Below are 20,790 nucleotides of genomic sequence, written 5' to 3' on the forward strand. Positions count from 1 at the left end.
CAGAGCTCGGAGACAAAACACAGCGGAGTCAAACTGATGATGAATTCTGTTTCTCTTTCAAGCTGGGTGGTACTTTGACTTGGGTGGTATTTGGTGGGATGGCTCAAAGGATTTGCTGTTCTCTGATTGTTGATCCACTGCACCGTCTATAAGCTCTTCATCTCTTACTTCAAACACTTGTATTAATTTTTCTCTGAAGCAATCTGTTTAGTGCAAATTCATTTACCAAAAGGAATCTCCCAATGATGAATGAAATGACAAAACAGTGTTTTGATTTTGAGCTGAGAGGGATTTTTAGAAAATGAATTCCTGGTATGTTTGGCTTCTGACGGAAAAAAAACACCCTGCTTTCATGCTGCTCTGCTAAACTCTGAAAATGTTTTTTTAGTTCTGGTTTCTAGTATGAGAAACAAGAAAGGGTATACGATGGAAATTAACTTATATAAGCTCACGTATAATGACAACGTATCATTCATAAGTAACCCTGTTTGAACAATGGACTGTATATAAAAGATGGATGTAGCCACAGACTTCATGATGGTTGCAGTGCAGCTTTGATTCAAGGTAGACCCATGCTAAACCAAACCCTGCATTTTTCTCCCTTTGGACTTCGATATAGGCCATAATTTAGAAAACTAACATCATGCTGTCAGTCAATAAACCAATCAGTGAGATTGAAATTAGTGACTAAGATCATAAAGCTGCCAGGAAAGTATTAGTAAGGTCATAAATGACCTTTGAAAAGTTTTTATTCCAAAGACTTCTATAGGGCTTTGGAGCGTGATGTCACGGGGGTGGGCGTGGAAAGGATTTTGGCCTGATCCGCCATTTTGGGGGTCTAAGTAAGGAGCGAAAGCATAGCCATGGTTCGTACTTGCTGTGTGGTCGGCTGCAATGTTCGATCTTACGACCGGCACGGGAATAAGTTTCGATTGTCTTTTTATGCTTTCCCAACCTGGAAGCAACATGAAGGAGCTCATGTATCGGATATTACCAAACGAAGGCGTCTAGCCTGGTTAGCAGCTGTGAGACGAGCTGATATCAAGTTCTGTTACGTCTCCAGATATCAGTTGGTGTGCTCAAGACATTTTCATTCCGGTAAGTTCTAAATATGTTCATATCACACTTTATAGCAGAATAATATTATCGTTGGTGGTCTCGGAAGTTATAGAAATTGCGATCAAACATAGATGTTGATGTAAAGACAATAAATGAAATGAGACAGTAAGGACACAAATTGGCGTTAATAATTTGCCCGATTATCAATGTGTTAATTTGCATCTACTTTACAATTATGGGCATATAATATGATAACGATATTTTAACAGTTCAATGATAAATGTGTATTATTAAACATTAATTATGGTGGGGGGTGGAAAATGGCTATTTCACTCGATGCACTCCAGCTGACTTACTTTGGTATGAATGACGACGTACTCAGAGTTTGGCGGCTTGAAAATAGCCAAATCTTGCACCCAGCCATTTGTAAATTGGATGTGCGCCTCCAGTGACTTGTAATTACGAAACTGGTTCGCTGTGTAAGCGCTTACTCCACAAACAAGATGCGTGAAGATATCGGGGTAGGACAGTGGCGGTAAGTCGTCTGGGTCTTTACTCCACTGCCGTATTTCAAATGGGTCCAGATTTGCGATGCACTCTATTTTTTTTCAAGTACCGCTGCTTCGCCTCTGGACGCAATCGGTCTCTATACCGTCCGTTTTCTTTTGAGCTGCTTTTAAGCGTGTTTCTTGTCATCGTCGTTCCAACACAGTGCGTTTGTTTTGATTCGTAGACCCCGAAAATGGCGCTGCGCTCCCACAATGCATTACGGCGTGACGTCAACTCCAAAGCCCTATACAACCAGAGAAGTCGCCCCCTGCTGGTCATTAAAAACTTTTCAGATCCAGAAACTATATCCATCTTTCATATACAGTCAGTGTTTTCAACATTACCTAACAACGTATGACACCTGCAGACTTTGTAGACATCAGAATTAAAGCTTTGAAAAAATTTATTTCCATAAATGTTTTCAAATCTTTCCTATGATTTCATCAGTAGGAGGTGGCAACAGTAAGCCACCAACTTTCAGTTTTATCTTCCTTTTTTCCCTTTGTCTCCTTCTTGGCCTAGTTCAAATACTTTTTAAAGCTTCTTTTTTTTTTTGCTAAGTCTGCCATTTCAACTTTCTGGGAAACATACCAAGAGCTACCACACAAAGCAGAATCATCAGAAACTCACTCTTCATTTTTGCAGGAGATTTTGTGTCCAATGGAAGACAGACATGGACAGCCCGAGTAATTCCTAATGTCCTAACGTGATACACGCCACCCAAAAAAGCACAATCACTGGAAAAGGAGTAGCTGTACAGCAGTAAAAGGATTGTTAAGACCTTAATTTTTAATTCATCAGACTTACATTTGTCAATTGTATACTTTTACTGACCTTTGCTGTAACTGCTGAACTTGTGATTATGGTCATCAAGCTATAGAAAGAATTTAAGATGATGATTTTTAGCAGTGCCTAAAAAGTGCTTTTTGAATGTGCATACACTGATATATATATTGACAAGAAGGCAAAATTAAAATAAAATACTATGTTTTAATGCTAATATTTGCCATTACGTTGTGAATGTAAATTATTTAGCCTCGTCTCATTTAAAAAAAAAACAAAATAAAAATGAATTAACCCCATGTGATGTCTGTGTTATGTGTGTAAGGTCGGGGGGGTCCCATTTTCACTGCAGGGCAACCTGCTTATGACAAATAAAGCTTGATTGATTCTGATTCTGATTCTGATTCTGAATTAAATTGAATTTTAAAAAAAACTCTGATACACTGATAATGTTTCTTGTTAGCCCAAATCTGATCTGTGTGCATTTTCATCTCACTATATTTCTTGTTTTCTTGCATTTCTTGTCTTTATTTGAGCCCTGCTCTGCTCTTTCCCCCTTTGGCTCTGTGTTTCGGGGGGCTGGTTAGACCCATTAGCACCTAGCTGTTGTAGCTGCCTCTGAGACAAACACTGCAGTTGTTCATCATGCTGTATTTTTCCATCCAGAACCTAAACAGACCAGGAAACAATACTCCATCAGACAAGCACTGAGCACCTCTGGCATTAACTGCATCCTACTCATGTATTATTTTTGGTAGGACTAGACAAACTGGAGGTGGCAATACTTGCAGACGGTGTTGTTCTTGGTTTGAATCTGTGTCTGACATTCCAAACTCACTCCAGTATTTACAACAGCGGCACAGCCAACAGCTCAGCCAGTGCACTTTTGGTCTGACAAGATTCATAGACAGGATGTGCAGAAAGGCCAAGACTTGGACAGCAGGCCGAGACATGGCCTTTGTCAAAGTCCACTGGGCTTCAGGTTCTGCAGACATTAGTTAACATCCAGCCTTACAGACTCTAAAATGAGTGCCCAGAGGATTGATGGTAGTTTCCTTGTCCTAACATATTTGGCTTACAAGTTATATTTCAGTCAAGAATAACAGCTGAAAACAAAATAAGCTTTTACTTTCTTGCCCAGCCCTTTGAGAAAGCAGGGTGATCCTGTATCTTCATTAAGAAAATATTCTGACAGTTACAGTCTGGAAAGAGTTAGTATTCACTCCTTCAGCATATTATTGAATCTAGAGGACTAAATCATGCAATGATGAATAAATGGCTTACAGTTCAAAGTGCTGACTCAGTTAGTGGACCGTGAATGTGTCAAGAGATAGAAACTAATAACTTTTCTAAAGAAAAACAAATGTCTTCATGTTTCTGAACAGGAAGGAGGTGCTGCTTTTTCCTGTTAACCCTGCAACGCCACGTGTATCATGTTTGATACATGAGTTTTTGAGTCTTCTACACCATCAGTGTACTTTTTCTCCCCAAAAAACTAAATAAATTACACAAATTATTTTTAAGCAATCAATGAAAATATCTGGACATAACAAATATGATGCAAATCATAACTTATGAATATTTAATTTCTTCTTTTTTTATTTGACATAAGGTTCAGTAAAAACTCAGTGTTCAAAAACGCTGAATTATTTCATGGATCAGCCTTTACAATGTTAGATTACATTTTAAAATTAAGGTTAATTAAGGTTAATCTCTTAATCTCAAGATGTATTTCCAGTTAGAGTGGGTGACATCAGCAATGATATTGCCCAATGAACATTTTCAGCTCTTTCATTTTACAACCTTTTTCTACTTCAGCTCTTTTTACTCCTACATTTTTAATCCACCTACACATTTGCCCTTCAAATAGTAGACATTTTGGTGCTCTCTTTGTGGTCTTTCACAAAATGTCCTTTAAAAGATAGACTGACTTATAATGTTTCCTCCATATTCACTTGAATTCACTCCAAAGTTAACTTGTTTCCTCTCTCTTTAGAAAAAACAGAAGTGGAGGCACTTTTAAAACAGCAATTTCTGTGCCATTTTTAGTGTTATTAACACTAAAAAAGAAAGTGTATGGACTACCTCAGTAACACATCCTTGTGCTCATAATAGCAAAAAATGTTTTCACTAAGAGCTGCTGTCTTTGTCTAGCAAGGAGCTATTCTAGGATCCTTCAGCAGGATTTTCTGTGCATTTCTGTGTCCCACTCTATTTGATGGAGAGAAGTAAACACAGCCATCACTGAGAAACAAACTGTGACCAGATTACCAACATGCTTTCACGTTGATTGACTTATTAGGTACTCCTGTGGCCACTCTGTGAAGTGCACTTTGGCCATTTTATTAAGTATAACTTTGGCCACTTTTTTGGATACACTGGTGGTAATAAAATGTCCCAACCTTTTTTTGAGACATGGCAGTTCAGCTCCATGCTCCAGAGAAAATCATTTAGATACAGAACCTTTTAGCCTTTTATGCACTTTGACTCCTTGATATGATTTACATTTTCTCTAAGCTGCATTTTGAAGCTAACCGGCTTCAAAATGCAGAAATCCAAAACCATTGGGTGATCTCACAGTAGCTACAAACATATTTATGCCGTCTCTGAATTTTCGCATGGAAGCGATGGTGTAAAAAAACCCTGTTTCCAGTACCAGGCATTTGCTGCTTTGGTTGCAGCTGTGTCTTTTTAAAGTCTGTCATGTGCTATTTAAGATAAATAGCCCCCCCCCAGAAATAATCAGCAGCCATTTTTGGTTTCTCAATTCATGTGCAGAATATCTTCGAGCTAAGTTTTTCAAAACTCCCAGTGTACACTACAGCCCATGGGCTCGCACCAAATATTTAAACTCTTCAGGAAAGAATCACTTGGCAATAGGATTAGGATCGGATTTTTTTCATAGCAAGTAATCCAAACCATGCAGCAACAAATTAATAACTAACCTAGACCTGAGCATGGATCATCTCAGACGCTCTCCTGTCTGAAGTTTGGTCTCTTTTCAGCATCTTCTTCCTTCCACATGATGTTTGTCTCAGGCAGTTCAGGCACTGAACATAAACTTTGGATACGAACAATTTAACCCTCATACTAGATCTTCACTGTGCTCATTTTTTATATTAGGCTAACCGTAGCTCTGTAGCTAGCCACCAGGTAGCATGTCATTACTAAGGTTTTTAACACAACATCATGCACACATTGCTCAGAGCTGTCCAACCACTGGTTGCTTGAGAAACGTGTACTCAGCAACAGTGGTTATTTGTGAAGAAGGTGCTACACCAAAAAGCTTAGAGTTCTTCATGTTTCTCTGTAAATATTCGCTAACTTCCTGTACTGTGTACATTTGAAGAAGTGCGATGGAAATTAGAAATGCAGACTAGCAGCACACTTTTTAACATGTTGCTGTATTTGCCTGCAGTTTGTCTGTCAAATGCTCACTAAAAACGAGCTGAGTGGTAACACTACTTGAAAAAGTGTGACGCAAACCAAAGAAAATAAAAGTTAAAGTTGTTCCTCAGCACTGCAGTGAACATGTTTCAAAGGGTGTTGGTAGTTAGCAAGAATTATCACGAACTGGCTCAAATTATGTAACAAGGAAAGAGTCCACACAAATTGGTTACTTAAATATAAAATAATTTAGAAAACACAATCTAAGGCACAAAGATCACTAATGGGTTGATGTCAGGATGAGTACAAGAGAGGAACTGAACAGTTCATCTGGGCCCGCTTTATAGGCTGTAAGACACTTACCTGCATTAGCTGACAATCCTCCCATGCCAGGCAATCAACAGCAGGTCATGGCTTTCATGAGTCTGGGTCGTAACAGGATTTTTACAGACAAACATGAAAAACTACAGACAACCATGGCAATCTGCCAGTAACCGAAACAATCACTCAGAGGCTTTTGCCAACCAGCCCCTAGCAACAGGTGGTTGTCAGATGGTTGTTGGCCTGTGTCACTTGATTATAAATTATCGTCACGATTGTCACCAGTGTTGGTCAACTTACTTGAAAAAAGTAATCAGTAACTAATTACTGATTACTTCCCCCAAAAAGTAATCCCATTACTTTACTGATTACTTATTTTCAAAAGTAGTTCGTTACTTAGTTACTTAGTTTACTTTTTAAGACATGATTTATCCCCTAAATAGGTGATAAAGCAAGGATGATCTGATATCCTCGTGTTGGTGTTGTTCCCAGACCATCATGAAAATGTTGTTCCAGGTTCAACATTGCAAGTGACCAATCACATTGTTGTGACGTTATTCCTTTGCGCGCCAAGCCATTCGTGCATTTATGAAATTCCAATGTTGCAAGGACAATATCAATTCTGCTTACTGTTTATTAAAGGGTTACGGTTAGGGTTAGGGTCAGGGTCCGTTGATCGGCGGACAGAGGCGGTTTCATGCAGCTTAAGTACAGTTTTTTGTTTTACGCCGGTTTTTCCCGAAGTCGCAAAAGTATGATGTCACAACATTCTGATTGGTCACTTGCAATGTTGATCCTGGAACAACATTTAGTATGATGATCTGGGAACAACACCAACACGAGGATATCAGATCAACCATAAAGCGGAATAGCTTTAGCTTCAGCCCAATTCTACTTTTTCTGCATAATCCATCATATAAAATGTAATCAAATGAAAAAGTCTCTTTTTAAAACTTGTTTTATTAGTTTTAATCTTTTAACTCTACGCATGAAGCAAACATTAGATTATATGCAATATTCTCTGACTGGAAGAAATTTGTTTAACATTTAAACCCATTTTCTGCACATTGCAGCACATAAAATATTTCTTTGTGTTTACACTCACTCTTTCAAATAGATGCACGTAAAACACAGCAGAAAATAAATAAAATCAAAGACCCAGCAGTCCTGTTGCTCTATTTTCACCTGTATAGCAGGGGTGGGGCAGGCGGAGGTTTGCCCTGGTGCAGGCGCAGCGGTCAGTGGAAGGATACGGCAGTTTCTCTGTGAATTTCACATTCCAGCAGCAGCGTATTTGGTGCTTGCTTGGATGTTTAGGGGATTTTTCGCTGTAAAAAGTTTTCTTCCCACTCAGTGAGCAGCGGACGCTAATGTTTTTGTCACTTTTTACAGAATCAAACTCAAAGTAAGGTCAGTACTTCCACGCTTTAAACGCTGCACTCTCTATATTATCCATTTTTGATCTGCACACAGCTGTTGCCACAAACGTTGCACTCGCTTATGTCATTGTCATGAGACACTTGCAGAAAAAATCCGGGTTTTAGTAACGCAGTGTGCTTACGGGAAAGTAACAGTAATCTAATTACCTTTTTTGCAATAGTAATCCCTTTACTCGTTACTCGAAAAAAGTAATCGGATGACAGTAACTCGTTACTGCCCATCTCTGATTGTCACACATCCAAAATGGGGGTCTGTTGAATAAAAAATGCCTTTTGGAAACATGTATGTAAGTAAATGTTTTCTACAGTCATTGGTTCAGCTATTCTAGCTAGCCTAACTTCACTATCCCTGAAAAGATTCCTGCTAATTAGCTTTCCATGTTTATATCCAAAGTTATAGCGGTGCTGTGTTTTAGAAATTCTTAAGTCAGAACGTGGTTTTTCATTTTTAGATGTAAACCGGTCTGCTCACTCCTCTGCTAAACCTTGTAAATCCTTATTTACATGCATGGCTGGATTTTGAACTTTATCGTAACACCTTGATGAAGTTCTGAAGTAATCTGTTTAACTCTCAGTGCTAATGGCTGATATCCTCAGAGGCATTAGCTTTAAACCTGGAGATGGTGCTTTAATCAATCTCATGAACTTAAAAAATGATCTCGTTCAGCTAATCAACATGGCCAGAACTGAGGAGTGCATTTTCCTCTGTGTGTAAATCAACATTCAGAACCAGTTGTTTAAAAATTACCGTGGCGTTTGAGTGTTAAATCCACTGCCTAAAGTGCTGAGCTGGAGAGCTTGACAGACAGCTAGAGTTGGGTTAGTATATTCAACTGTAATGATTTTTGGCTTAACACTGAGCTGTTGAGGTGTGCTAGGAATTTATCATTATTTTCTTTGTTTATTTGCAAACTTGAGAAACACTTCAGGTCAGATCAGATTATAAAACCCATAATTTTAAAAAAATCTTTGGCTACAGCATTATTGTATATTGTTACCAGACAATGGTGCAATACAAGGCCCTGCTTGAGGGGCCAAAAAATATTTTTAATTTTTAATGTTGACAAGTTAATAACAGCCTCTGGCACATGACCTTCCCCATCTATCCACAGCAGCTTATCAACTCTTTACAACCTTGCCTCCCAGTCACACAGCACAATTACTTACACCGCTTCAGGCTGCAGACAGTGAGTGACAAAACACCCAGGACAGTTAACAGTTTGCATGCTCCATCTGTCACTGTAGCTTTCCATCAGCGATACGGGCACGGAAAGAGGCCAAGAAACTGGGATATTTTGTAAGGGAGCTGGATTGTAGTGGCTCTCAGAGGAAGCAACAAGCGCTTGGATAGCAGCAGGCGCTTGCGAGAGGAGAGTGGTGAAATTCTCAGACAAGATTTAAACAAACAGAGACACAGACGCTGGCATTGCTGGCCATGGATACAGCCTCAAGCGCGCTGACAGAATAAGGCCATGAGAGATCACACACTGCCATCTCCAGATCAGGCCCAGAAGTATTCCTACAACAGCTCCTCTCACTTCAGTCAGGCTCAGTGAGTGTATAAATCATTTCTCAGAGGCAAATGCTGGTGTCATTTCTTTTATTTCATATTTAATATTTAGTGGGACATTCAGCAGTCAGTGAAACTTATCAAGAATCAGATGATTAAGATGTTGGATTTATTTGCATGAGGAAAGTGCAGGAAAATCAAAAGTATTGCCATTTAATTTTAGCTTCCTCTATCCTCACTTTCTTTCCTCTTGTACTTTAAAAGCCATGTTACAGAGAGAAATAGTTGATATGGAAAATATTTTCACCATAGTTTATATGATATAAATCTTAATATAGTACAGGTAGTATCCAGACTAGTATAAGCTGCCTGAAAATAGATAATCTTTTTCAATATAAAAATAGTAGAAATAAATACTGTCATGAAAAGCTACCTTTATGTTTCAGGTTGATGGTTGTTGAGAATAAGTTTGCAGTTTATCCTTCTCATTACTTTCTCACACATTTAAATTCTCAGGCGGTTCGACTGCCTCTCCTCCACACTTGTGCGCTCACGTGACGTGCAGTCACAGGTCGACTCTCGGGGGAGCTTTCCCTTTGGAAATAACCCCACCTTCAGGCCGTGCTCTGTTTCCACCAGCTGACAGCTCGTCTCAGTGGCATCAGCTCCTGCTGGAAACATCACATCAGAGAAGAGGGGAAAAAATTATTTAAATGCAGAACTCAGCACCTCAGTGAGCTCAGGCTTGGTGCCGCCTGCCCTTCCCGGTGAAACACAGTACATTCATATTAACTGTGCTTCTTCTCAAGGCTTTTCGTGCCGCATCACTCATTGGTGGAGCCATGGAAACAGAGCGTTAGTCTGTGCTGTACTGACAGTGAGGCAGTGCGTGTAGTGTCGTGTGTGTGTGTCCTTGTGAGTCATGTTGCTGACTTGTAAAGAAGCACCTCAAACATGGCTTTTATCAAACTTGTGAGAAGAGTTTTGTGTCTGTTTCAGAGAAAGCCGCGGTAGGTTTCTGGCTTTCAGAGGAACGATATTTCTGCCATGGAGTGGTTTTTTTTGGAAGTGGTCACGGTCGAGTTTATAAAGGATGCTCCTGATCTGACTCCCTTTTTTTATTTGTAACCAAGGCAGCAGTGAAAGCATAAAATACAAACAGCATACACTAAACACTAAACACACAGAACATGAGGTGCACATTTTTAAAGTTAAACTTTTAATAGAAAAAGTGTTTCAGGACTTAATCAGATCTATTTACTTCCTGCACAGACTATACTCATTTTTAAATTTCCATCCTTTTTTAAATGTAAACTGGGAAAGAAAATCTACAGTCCAACCTCAGTAAACTGTAACAACAAATAGGCACAATCTCATCGTCACAGAAGCCAGCCACGGATGCTTTGTTTTACTAGCTTTACCCTTTTATTTCTGTTTGGTTTTTATGCCAAACTTTCCCTTTGCCTTCTTGTTGGTCTGCATGACTTTATTCCTTTCTGTTCCTCCCAGTTTTATTTTGAAAGTTACCTAACGTGGCTCTACAAGTTCTTAATGGTTAAATCCTTTAGGAAGGAAGGAAGTCTCACTGAGATCAAGAGCTCTCTTTCAACCGTGGACAAAAAGCACACACAAAACTTGAGACAGACACACCAAAAAACAACCCATTATGCAATTTTTTTAACCTTCTCCCACTTATAGGCAGCAGTTTTTAAAAATTCAGGGTGAATCAGAGGTACAGCTAATGACCAGACACTGTAAGTACTGTGTTTCAGTTCAATCAAAGAGCAGAGGGAAGCGATCCGTCTTTGCAGCAGGGCCTTGTAAATAAACATCATATTTCATGATAATGCTGCTCTCTTTGATTCTCCAGTGGGCCCACCTCACTTTTTAATACAAGATGCAATGATGAGTAAGAAAAGAAACGCCTGTGATAAATTTGGGCCTTTGTTTTCTTCCCGCTGATTGAGTTCACCTGTGCTTTTTTGCCCTTCTCCCTGGTGTGTGCTTAGCCTTTGGGCTTTTCTCATTTCACTAATTTGTGCCTCCTCCTCTCCTCCATATTCCCGCCTATGACAATCAATCTCAGTGCGCCGTGCTGAAGGATGTCTCAATTCCTAAAATGCATCATAGCCAAGCTAAGCCAAGCCAACTTTATTTATATGGTACTTTTAAAAGAAAAAAGCATGTGCTGATCAAAGTGCTTAAAAATAAAATTAAAGACAAAAATAAATAAATAGATAATTAATAATAAATAAATAAATATATTTAAAAACGGAAAAGTACCGGCAAAAAGCACCTACAAACCGATGATAGGAGAGGGACTTTTTATACAACTCATCTTTTTCATTCAGTTTGTTTAAGTTTAAGATGATCAAACTTTCTGCCCTTGACTCTTCTCTGTGAGATTAAAAAAAAGGTTTAATAACTTGTCAACTTTCTCCATGTTATGAATTTAAAAGTGTTGCTAAATATAAAACATGAGCACTCTTAAACCTGAGACTATAAAATACAGCAGTAGTTGGACTATAACAAAATAATTTATGACACAATTGTGCCATGAAGTTGCTTTAAAGGCAGTGATCAAATATGCAGCTCAACCTGCTGTAGTGACCTCTTACAAGTAAGGGAGCAGCTTATTCATAATGAATTACCACAGTTGAAACCACTATTTGTAAATGTACAACTTTATCACTCATTATCTGTTTGAATGACCTCTGGTTTGTTTAAAGCCAGTTCAACCGGTTTTCTCATAAATGACAAACTAGCTAATAGTGATATCAATAAAATACATCAATACGTATCATTCTTGTTAAATATTAATAAATAAACATCATTAATAATAAAAAAAAACAAAGCGTAAACCCTAATTGAAGTTCGACATAATGCTGTATATAACACATTCACCTATGAGTCCTCGCAAAGATACAACCAGGCAACTGTCCCCACTGGCCAGGATGTAATTTTTTCTTGCCGGCACTTTTACAAAAAAATCCAGGGATCAACTTTGAGCCTTAAACATTCCTCCTGTAAATGTCTTACCTTTAATTTTTGCGCAGTAAATGAGGTATTTAGTGTTAGTCATGCACGTCATGGGAACTGATCACATTAAAGGAAGCTAATTGAAAATCTTTTAGCGATAAATAAAAGGAGTCAAGGAAAAACTTATGGAGGCACAGAATGTCTTGTGCTTGTAATTTTGACACTGAACCTGCTCTAGATGACTAATTCAGATGACTCAGACCTTTAAAATGTCAACAGCAACGATGCTTTGAAAAACTGTGAAAGGACAGTGTTGAGCGGACGAGCTATGTTACACTTACACCCTCATCTCATTCAACTGAAAGAATGTTCAAAGGCGCACGCCTTGCCGACCCTTTTCATCTGCCTGTCAGATTCGACCTGAAGCTGCAGCCTTGGATGTGCGCCTCTTCCTGCAGCAGTGGATGTGGAGCGCTTCTGTTTATATGGACATCACAAATAAACCCAAAGTTTGCCTCATTTTGTTTTGGCACATGGCCGGGGGGTGGGGTGGTGGGGGTTTATGATTAAAACCAGACTGTGCTTGCCCGACTCGAAGCCAGAAAAATAGATTGTAGTTACGCATACTCTGCACAAGAGGGAAGTACAGAAACACGCACGTGTCTTCAGCATCTGCAAAGGTGGACTCTTAAAACCAGTGCTTAACTCTATATCTGCTGTCTAATTTTCCGCCTCTGCTACAGGGACTTTTTCACAGAGTCATCTTGTTATTAAGTCTGGCTCTGTGATGATACATCTGTCTGTGGCATGAGAAGAAAGGCTCAGTCCCACCTCATCAGCCCATAACAGTAAATTATGCCAGCTCTGAGGCAGAGCTATGATCTTCCTGTAAATCTAATGACGACTTTTTTTTTTGTCACATGGTTGCAGTCAGGCGGCTGTGGGGTCTTCTTTTGCCAGTAACGGCTGAGCTCCTGCCAAGTTCAAGTTCCCTCGAAGTTATGACTAAGGTACACTGCAAAAAAAAGTCTCAAGATTTAAGGCCGTCACATTCAATATATTAAAGTGCTTTTTTAAGCCAAAATAACAGCAATGAGTAATAATCAACAGCTAATTGCATTTCGCAAGATCAGAAATTTCTCAAATCTACTCGTAAAAGAAGAATTTTACTTCAGCGAATGAAATTTTCTCACCCTGTTGACTAATTGCAACCACATGTGTAACCAGACTCAAGAATGAACTCTAATTTCTCATTTCACTTGCCAAGACAGACACGTTTTGCAGTGTAGTGAAGACTGGGAAATCATGTGACATCAACAAAAGCAGACGCATAACAATCCCTTCGCTGCCGCCCACACACAGACACCGCGCACTCGCGCGCGCACAAAAACACATATATCAAACACATACATCCTTTTTTGTAAAAAGGGAGGAACGCTGCAATTCATTTACTGCCTTTAAACCCTGCGCTGCCAGTAAACAGAGCCAACGTAATCAGCAGTGAGCCCGGACAGAAACATCAACATTGTAAAAGAAGAGCGAGAGAGAGACAGGGAGAAAAAAAAAGTTCCTCTAAACGTACCATTAATTGTTCCCCTGCCTGGTCCCTCTTTGACCTCCAGTCACTACAGCAGGGTCTCATGTTTCAGGCCCCCATGGCACTGGAGGACACCACCCCCCTCCTTCACACCATGCTGGTGCTCTGGCGACCTCTACTAGGGTAGGCAGGGGTCCTCACAGGCTTGGGAGGTGGGTATGGGCCCTTCCCGCAGCGGCCGTTTTGGGGGTAAGGCGGAGGCTTTTGAGTTCTTAGATTGGAGGTGCTGTTCCCTATGATGACCTTAGGGTCTAGGGTCTGCGGGTGGGGTTCGGGACGAGCTTGGCCTGTGTGGTTGGAGTCTTTCGAGGGGTACAGGTGAGGCGGGTGGCCGTTCAAACCTGGCTTTTCGTGGTCCTTAATTAGATTGGGCGGGGTGAAGCGGCTGGTCTTCACTACCGACGCCATGTGGACAGGAGAAGGAGAGTTTGATCTGAGGATGACGCGGTCTTCATCGACGTGCTGTGATGCCTGAACTGAAGCTGGCTTGTGATTGGGCAGCATGGCGACCCTGAGGTCTCCTGAATGCATTGAGTCGTGAAAGTTATTGGATGACCCCTGAGCGATGCAGGGAGGCTCCTCACTGAGGTCGATATTCGCTGTGAGACGATCAATCTGCTCAACCACCTGAATGAAAATAGAGAGAAATACATATGAACAAACTGCAGTGGAATTTCAGTTACAGTACTTTGTTTGTGTACTTGCATTTTTATTCGACTTTCTGCTGCAGTTTGCTGGTCTGTAGCATTCATGTGTCAACGAAATGCCACAATCATCCCAGGAGTGGACATCCGAACAAGGTCAAACTGTGTAATGCTCAGAGAAGTTTAAAACAACCCAATCTCTACACCTACAGACCTCAGTTAGCATGTTGAATATAATATTAAACTTCATGAAGGTACAATTGCTCTAAGACTGAACCAATATGGCTTCTGTGGAAGAGTTTAGGAGAAAGACTTCGCTTTTCAGCATGGTTTAATTTCAAGACTCCACACCTCTGGGCAGATGACACCAAAGTTGAGACGTCATAATTCACAGCACCACAGTTGGAGAAAACCAAACACAGCATATCAACACAACCTCACGTCAAGCACGATGGTGGGGAGGTGATGAGTTGGACTTGTTTTACAGCCACAGGACCTGGGCACCTTTTACCATCAAGTCGACCACGAACTCCTCTGTATCCCAAAGTACTTTAGAGCCAAATATGAGGACATCTGTCAGACAGATAAAGCTTGACCGAAACTGGGTCATACAACATGACGATGATCCCCACTGCACAGCTGCAAATCTACAGCAGGATGGCTAAAAAAGTAAAGAATCAAGGTGTTGCAATGGCCCAGAGTCCAGACCTCAACCTGCTGTGTCAAAATGCTGAAGTGGTATTTTAAGAGAGCTGTGCATAAACAAATGCCCGCAAACCTCAAAGACTTGAAGCAACGTTATAGATTTTGCCAAAATTCCTCCACAACAACAAGTGAGACTGAAAAGTCACACAGAACACAATCACTTCAAGTTACTGCCGCTAAAAGTGCTTCTACAAGTGACTGAATAATGGTTTACACTTCATGTTTCGTGTGAAAACTTTAAAAACGTAAAAAAAATCTACATTTTTTTATTTCTTCCTAACCTATTGCTCCACCTTAATACCAGTCACATGCTACATACATCAGTATTAGCGCATGCTGTTGATAGCTGTAGCTCTTCGAGGCCATAACACTTTAGTTTGGAGACTTTTGTGGGCTTTTGAATGCAGGAATTTGTTTTTACGTTTTGGTATTTGTACTGAAGTAATGGATCTGAAAGCTTCTTCCTCCGCTGCCAAACTCTATTTCTAACTACAACAGATTGAGACAATTTAACCAATTAGTCAAATTAAAGCTCTTTTTTGTCTCTGGATGTCTTTTGTTTACAACTGTCTCAGTTCACTATTATGGCGGTTTTTATTTGTAACAGCAAAATGCCAGACCTTGCACCAACGCAGTCAGCTGTGAATCAATGCCATTTTACAGCTGCATGCAAAATGGATACTGTAAGAGCAGGGCATAATTTAGTAACAGTCTCAAGCCAGGCTTTTTAATGTGCTGCCCGGAACGCTGCCAATTTCGGCAGCGTTTTTCAAAAGGTCAGAGCAAATCGTTCTCAATCACTGCTTCGGTAGGAGATGATGACTGAGTTGCAAACAATGCAGTCAGCATGCACACACACACACATACACATACACACGTATACACAAGGACACATATAATGACATGCTCTTCATGAACGTGCACTCAGAGATACATGACCTGTGTCAATCTGTTCTGCACAGTGGATTGTTATGTCAGCATCTGAGCTTTGTGTTAATCCTTTTAAATGTCACAGTTTCCAGGAGAGAATTGATGAAAGACTGGGTCATCTGCACCAGATGCAGGTTTTTCTATATTAGACACCTGATGTACACGTAAGGATTATACAGTTATAATAATAGACCCTCCTACCTCTTTCATCTCGACGTGAACTTGCTTCAAACCCCCCAACACATCCTCCAGATCTGTCACCACTTGTCGAATTTGATCCCTCACCAAATCCTGCCGTCTCTTTTGCTTTGTCACCTCCAAACCCTGGAGCTGGTGGTTGTTTCCGGATGGTGATTTTGAGGTTTCTGGACTGGGGATGTCGGAGGGAGGGATGTAGGACCCCTTCCGTCTGCTTTGGTTCAAATTCTTTTGTGGGACCTCAGTGGGGAAAAAGCCACCACATCCATTCAAACCCTCCTCTGATCCACCCTTCAGTCTCCCTGGGTCCTGATGGCTATCTCCTTCCTCCCCTCCCTCGTTGAACACAGGCCTCGGTCTACAGTGGCCATTTGGCATGTGCAAATGGCCCAGTTGGGGATTGTATAGGTCCAAATGATGGTTCTCAAAGTTGCATCCATCGCTTTCCTCCTCATCCACAGAGACGTACCTGACAGTCCTCCTGTGTCTGTACCCCTGACCTTTGACCTGAAGATGAGGGAGAGGATGTGGTATCCCAGCGTTAAAGGGGTGTGCCCTGCTGTTGCTGCGCACCACACAGCCACACTGTTCTCTGACAGATGAATAGTGTCTCACCCCAGGCTCCAGTGGGTAGTTCCACTGGGCAGCGTTCAACTCCCAGGGGAAGACTTGGCTCAAGTCATCTGACTGGCTATAAGGGCCCTGCCCTGCAAACACAGACCTCCTCTGTGGGCTGTGATGACCACTTTTCTCAACTCTGTCCACCACGAAAGCTCTACCTCCTACATCTTTAACCCGAGGAGCCCGGGTGTCTCTCCTGAAGTCCAGCGATGGGTGGTCTGTCTGTCTGGGTGATGCTGGTTGATATCCCAGTCCACCGTGATGGCTGTACGGCTCATAGTGGATGCAGTGCTGGCAGGGGCATGGGGCAGGATTGTTGCTGTGCTGAAGAAATCGTTGGTGTCCCGTTGCTTGTGCGCCTTCTGTGTACATGTCCAAAGAAGTCCAAAGACTTGTGTCGAAAACGACTTAGAAAACAACTGGTTTCCTCCCCTCCCAGCTCTCTCCAGCCCAGTCATTCACTCGCTCTGTTTTCCTCATCTGCGTCTTCCCACAAGAAAACTTTTCACCAGCTCTTTTTTTTTAACTCTCTACCCAAGACTCCCTCCCCTTCCTTCCTGCCTGTTGTTTCCTTTCGTCTTCACTTCTGTAGTTAGTAATCTTTGCGTAGGTACTTTCCCTATACCCTCTTTCTCCTACTTCTCGTAACTTTTTCTTACTCCTTCTTCCTCACCCTGTAGCCCTCTCTCCTGCACGGGGCCCCTCTCCACCTCCCTCCCTCTCTCTCTGTCTCTCGTTCTACCTCTCCCGCCTCGTTGTTCTGTCTCATTTGCTGCTGCAGGCTTTCAGTCCCTCTCTCTCTCTCTCTCTCTCTCTCTCTCTCTCTCTCTCTCTCTCACTCTGGCAGTGTATTTCCCGTTTCCTCCCCTCCCCTCTCCCGCTCTCTTCTCTTTCTCCACCTCTTACTCCGTCTCTTGCCTCTGGTATATTCTCTCACTTCGTCGGCTGTACCTGAATTTGAGAATTTCTTCTTCACCCACCACCTGAAATCCTGCAGCTTTGTGAGGCTCCTCCGTTAAAGGACTCCATGGATCTCTGTCTCTGAGAGAAGCGCGTGAAAGAGTCCCAGCTCCGGTGCTGAGCTCATTAGACCAACTAAAGCCTTTGCACTCTGCAATTAAACGCTGCCTGGGATTCCTCGGCCAGAGACTGAGAGAGAAGGGGAGGGGTGGAGAGAAGCACTTGGGGGAGGTGGGGTTTCTAACATATACACACAAGGGAGTAGACAGCTCTCTGAGTCAAGGAGACAGAGCCACTGCCTTTGTACAAGGGGAGCATTTTTCACTTTTCTCTACCTCTCTCCACACCAATTTCTTTTCCTCCTCGTCCTTTGCCTCTCCTATCATCCGCACTCTGTCATTGTCTCAGTTAAAGTGACTTCACCTCAACAGTTGTGCAAAACTTCCTTCTGCTGAGGCAAGCACAGGCAGGATATCTTTGCTCCCTCAAATCCATACATTGGGATTTGAATGCCACTTAAACAGCACACTGTTAAATGTTTGCAAGCCATGTTAATTTCATCATCTGTTTGATTGAGTTTCTTCTCTCTTCAGATAAGATAATCTCCAGATGAATGGAGCAAAAAAGAAAAAACAGAATTAGATAAGCATGATGAGTAATCAAGATCGCTCTCTCTCTCTGTCTCTCTCTCTTTCTCTCCCTCCAAAATAGCACAGTGCGTCAGTATTGCAGCTCTTTGTCCACAGCGGCTGAGGACGGCAAGGCGTTTATTTTCAAAGAAAATAACTGGAGCTTTGAAAACAATGGGTTGTAAAAAAGAACTACTGAGAATAACAGCAGAGGAAGATGAAGGGGATTCATCCATCGCAGCAGGAGGATGAGCAGTGCAGCTGCAGCCGCTGGAAAAGACTGGTGTAACACAGCCGGAGGAATTTATATATCTGTGTGCAGTTTATTTATGTGGGCACAGATATGCATATTTAAATATACAAAGGTAAAGTTGTTCAGATTGAGTGTGTGGTGATTCTTAAAATCTGCAATAACTCAATGTTCATCCACTTGATTTCTGTGGGAACAAGCTGTGATCGGTCATCGGTATATAAATTAAGTAGAAACCTCCAATGCTGAACATGCACCAACACGACCTGTTGACACATCCAGATGTTACAGAGCAACATGTGTCTGGCCACTAGATGACTGCAAGTCCAATAATAATTCCTCTCCTTCTAGCCGTGTTTTAGTCTCCACCATCTCGGGGGGAAATATCTGCCACTGTAGATGCTGAATGCTTTAGCAGCTTCACTAGTTGTTAACTTTTTTTATTTGGTATGCAGGTGGCTACAGTCGGCATTTAAAGCTTTTTGAAAGCAGTGAGGTTAAACTCAGACAGCAAAGCTGCAAAACAGACAGCTAAACAAAGATCTGAAGAATGTCAAAGACTCTATAGTGCTGAAGGGAACTGACGGTTTAAAATTTCTGTGGGTTAATCACCATGAAACGCCATTTACACAAGCTAGGAGTCATATGACCCTGATAAAGTAAAAATATTAATTACAGCTGCTTTAAAGAATAATTTCTGTCAGGGTATTTGTCGGCTACAGTAGCAGATAACTGTGTACATTATTTAGTATGCAAGCAGCTACAGCTGGGTTTTTTAAAGCAGTGAGGGTGGACCTAAAAGGTAGAGCTGCTGCACTGAAAGCTAAACAAAGATCTGAAGGAAGCCATAAGACTTTATATCCCTAAAGGGAACCAACAAGTGGTTTGAATTTTGTTTGGGTTAATCTCTATGAGCAGCCATTTTAGGCTTGCTTCTAGTCACATGACTGTTAGCAATCCTGACAGGAGTGATTGATCCCCATTTCCAGCCAGAGATATTAAAGGGATAGATGCCTTATTTAAATGTTATGACAAAATGCCCCATTGTTATCTGTCTATAGAGAACAACAAACCAGACTGAGTACATTTTGACTGCTTTTATTAGCACAATCCTGCCGATACTAAAGAGTCAGTTAGCTGAGAGTGAGGGGGAAAAGCAGTCATCAGTCACATTTGAACACTTTCTCGGTGCCATTTTAAACCCATGAATATAAGTCCTGCGCTCCAGCCATCTCGCTCTCATACATATAAATTCATTCAATCCAGACAGACAGACAGACGAGAAAGTCGATAAGAGAAGACAGAGCAACACCTCAGCCTGTCATCGGGTTCTCAGTGCTTCTCAGGAGGGTTTTCTCAGCCAGATCCTTGTCTGTGAGGTAAAAGGAATATCAAAGGTTGTCATTATCACACGGTCTGTGCCCATACATATAGATGGGTGCAGTATATGTGTGCATGTTGCCTCAGAAAGTTCCCAGCTTGTGCAGCTCTTACATCACACTGTTTTTTGTCAGCTGGCCCGCTTCACTGCACGACTGGAGGGGAAGCACCGAGTAGAAAATAGGAGCCACACTTCACCACTCTGAACTCTTTTGTCCTCGCCATGGTCAAGATGACCTAATTAGCACATATGGATATTTCGAACTGAGCCCTTAACAAGAGCTCAATATGGTGTCTGGAATGTCCTGGATGGCATGTGGCCTATTTACCCACCTGCAGATGTACAGACTTACTGTGGATAATTCAATATGTAGTGTTTGAGTATGTTTTGTCTGTATTATACTGTTTATTGTCATAATATATAGGCTAGTTTTAGCCTCTCTGAACTAGCTACTAACTTGTATAAATATATAGGTTTATTTTTATTACCTCAGAATACACTGCTGAATATTTCAAGCCATGTTGTCCCTCAATAAGTCTGCAAGCATCAGAATATGATCAAATACTCCAACTAACCCAGTGACTGAACCTAAATGTGAAACAGAAAGGGCTTTTGTAAATCTGGTCCAACAAATTAGAATCAGCTTGACCCTTTTCTGTTGCTGAATGTAAATTTACAAACTGTTCTCATGCTAAGAAAGAAAGAAAGAAAGAAAGAAAGAAAGAAAGAAAGAAAGAAAGAAAGAAAGAAAGAAAGAAAGAAAGAAAGAAAGAAAGAAGAGAAGAGAGCTTAGTCCTTTTATCATGAGCCTTATAATAAAAAGAAAAAAGCTTTCTGACTTGACCTCT

General features: G+C 41.2%; 1 protein-coding gene across 2 annotated transcripts; it reads right to left on the reverse strand.

Moving 5' to 3' along the window:
* Nucleotides 1–9,121: 9,121 nt before the first annotated feature.
* LOC102293601 lies at nucleotides 9,122–17,897 on the reverse strand. Of its 2 annotated transcripts, none has more exons than XM_005936651.2 (3): nucleotides 16,105–17,897; nucleotides 13,610–14,251; nucleotides 9,122–9,716 (listed from the first exon to the last, which is right to left on the reverse strand). In XM_005936651.2, the coding sequence occupies exons 1-2, from the start codon at nucleotides 17,092–17,094 to the stop codon at nucleotides 13,712–13,714; spliced, it is 1,530 nt and encodes a 509-aa protein (XP_005936713.1). In that variant the 5' UTR covers nucleotides 17,095–17,897; the 3' UTR covers nucleotides 9,122–9,716; nucleotides 13,610–13,711. The 2 variants fall into 2 exon arrangements, with proteins under 2 accessions (XP_005936713.1, XP_005936714.1); XM_005936652.2 differs by having other exon boundaries at nucleotides 9,122–9,719.
* Between the last annotated feature and the right edge of the window lie 2,893 nt (nucleotides 17,898–20,790).

The sequence above is a fragment of the Haplochromis burtoni genome, unplaced genomic scaffold (genome assembly GCF_018398535.1).
Source record: "Haplochromis burtoni strain Fernald_Lab_line unplaced genomic scaffold, NCSU_Asbu1 Contig_219, whole genome shotgun sequence".
NCBI lineage: Eukaryota > Metazoa > Chordata > Actinopteri > Cichliformes > Cichlidae > Haplochromis > Haplochromis burtoni.

Bases quoted from the DNA above. Each gene is read 5' to 3' on its own strand.
- LOC102293601 (XM_005936651.2), bottom strand. From the start codon at position 17,094: ATGTACACAGAAGGCGCACAAGCAACGGGACACCAACGATTTCTTCAG. The intron at 14,252-16,104 runs GTAGGAGGGTCT...ATTTTCATTCAG, and splicing joins TTCACGTCGAGATGAAAGAG to GTGGTTGAGCAGATTGATCG.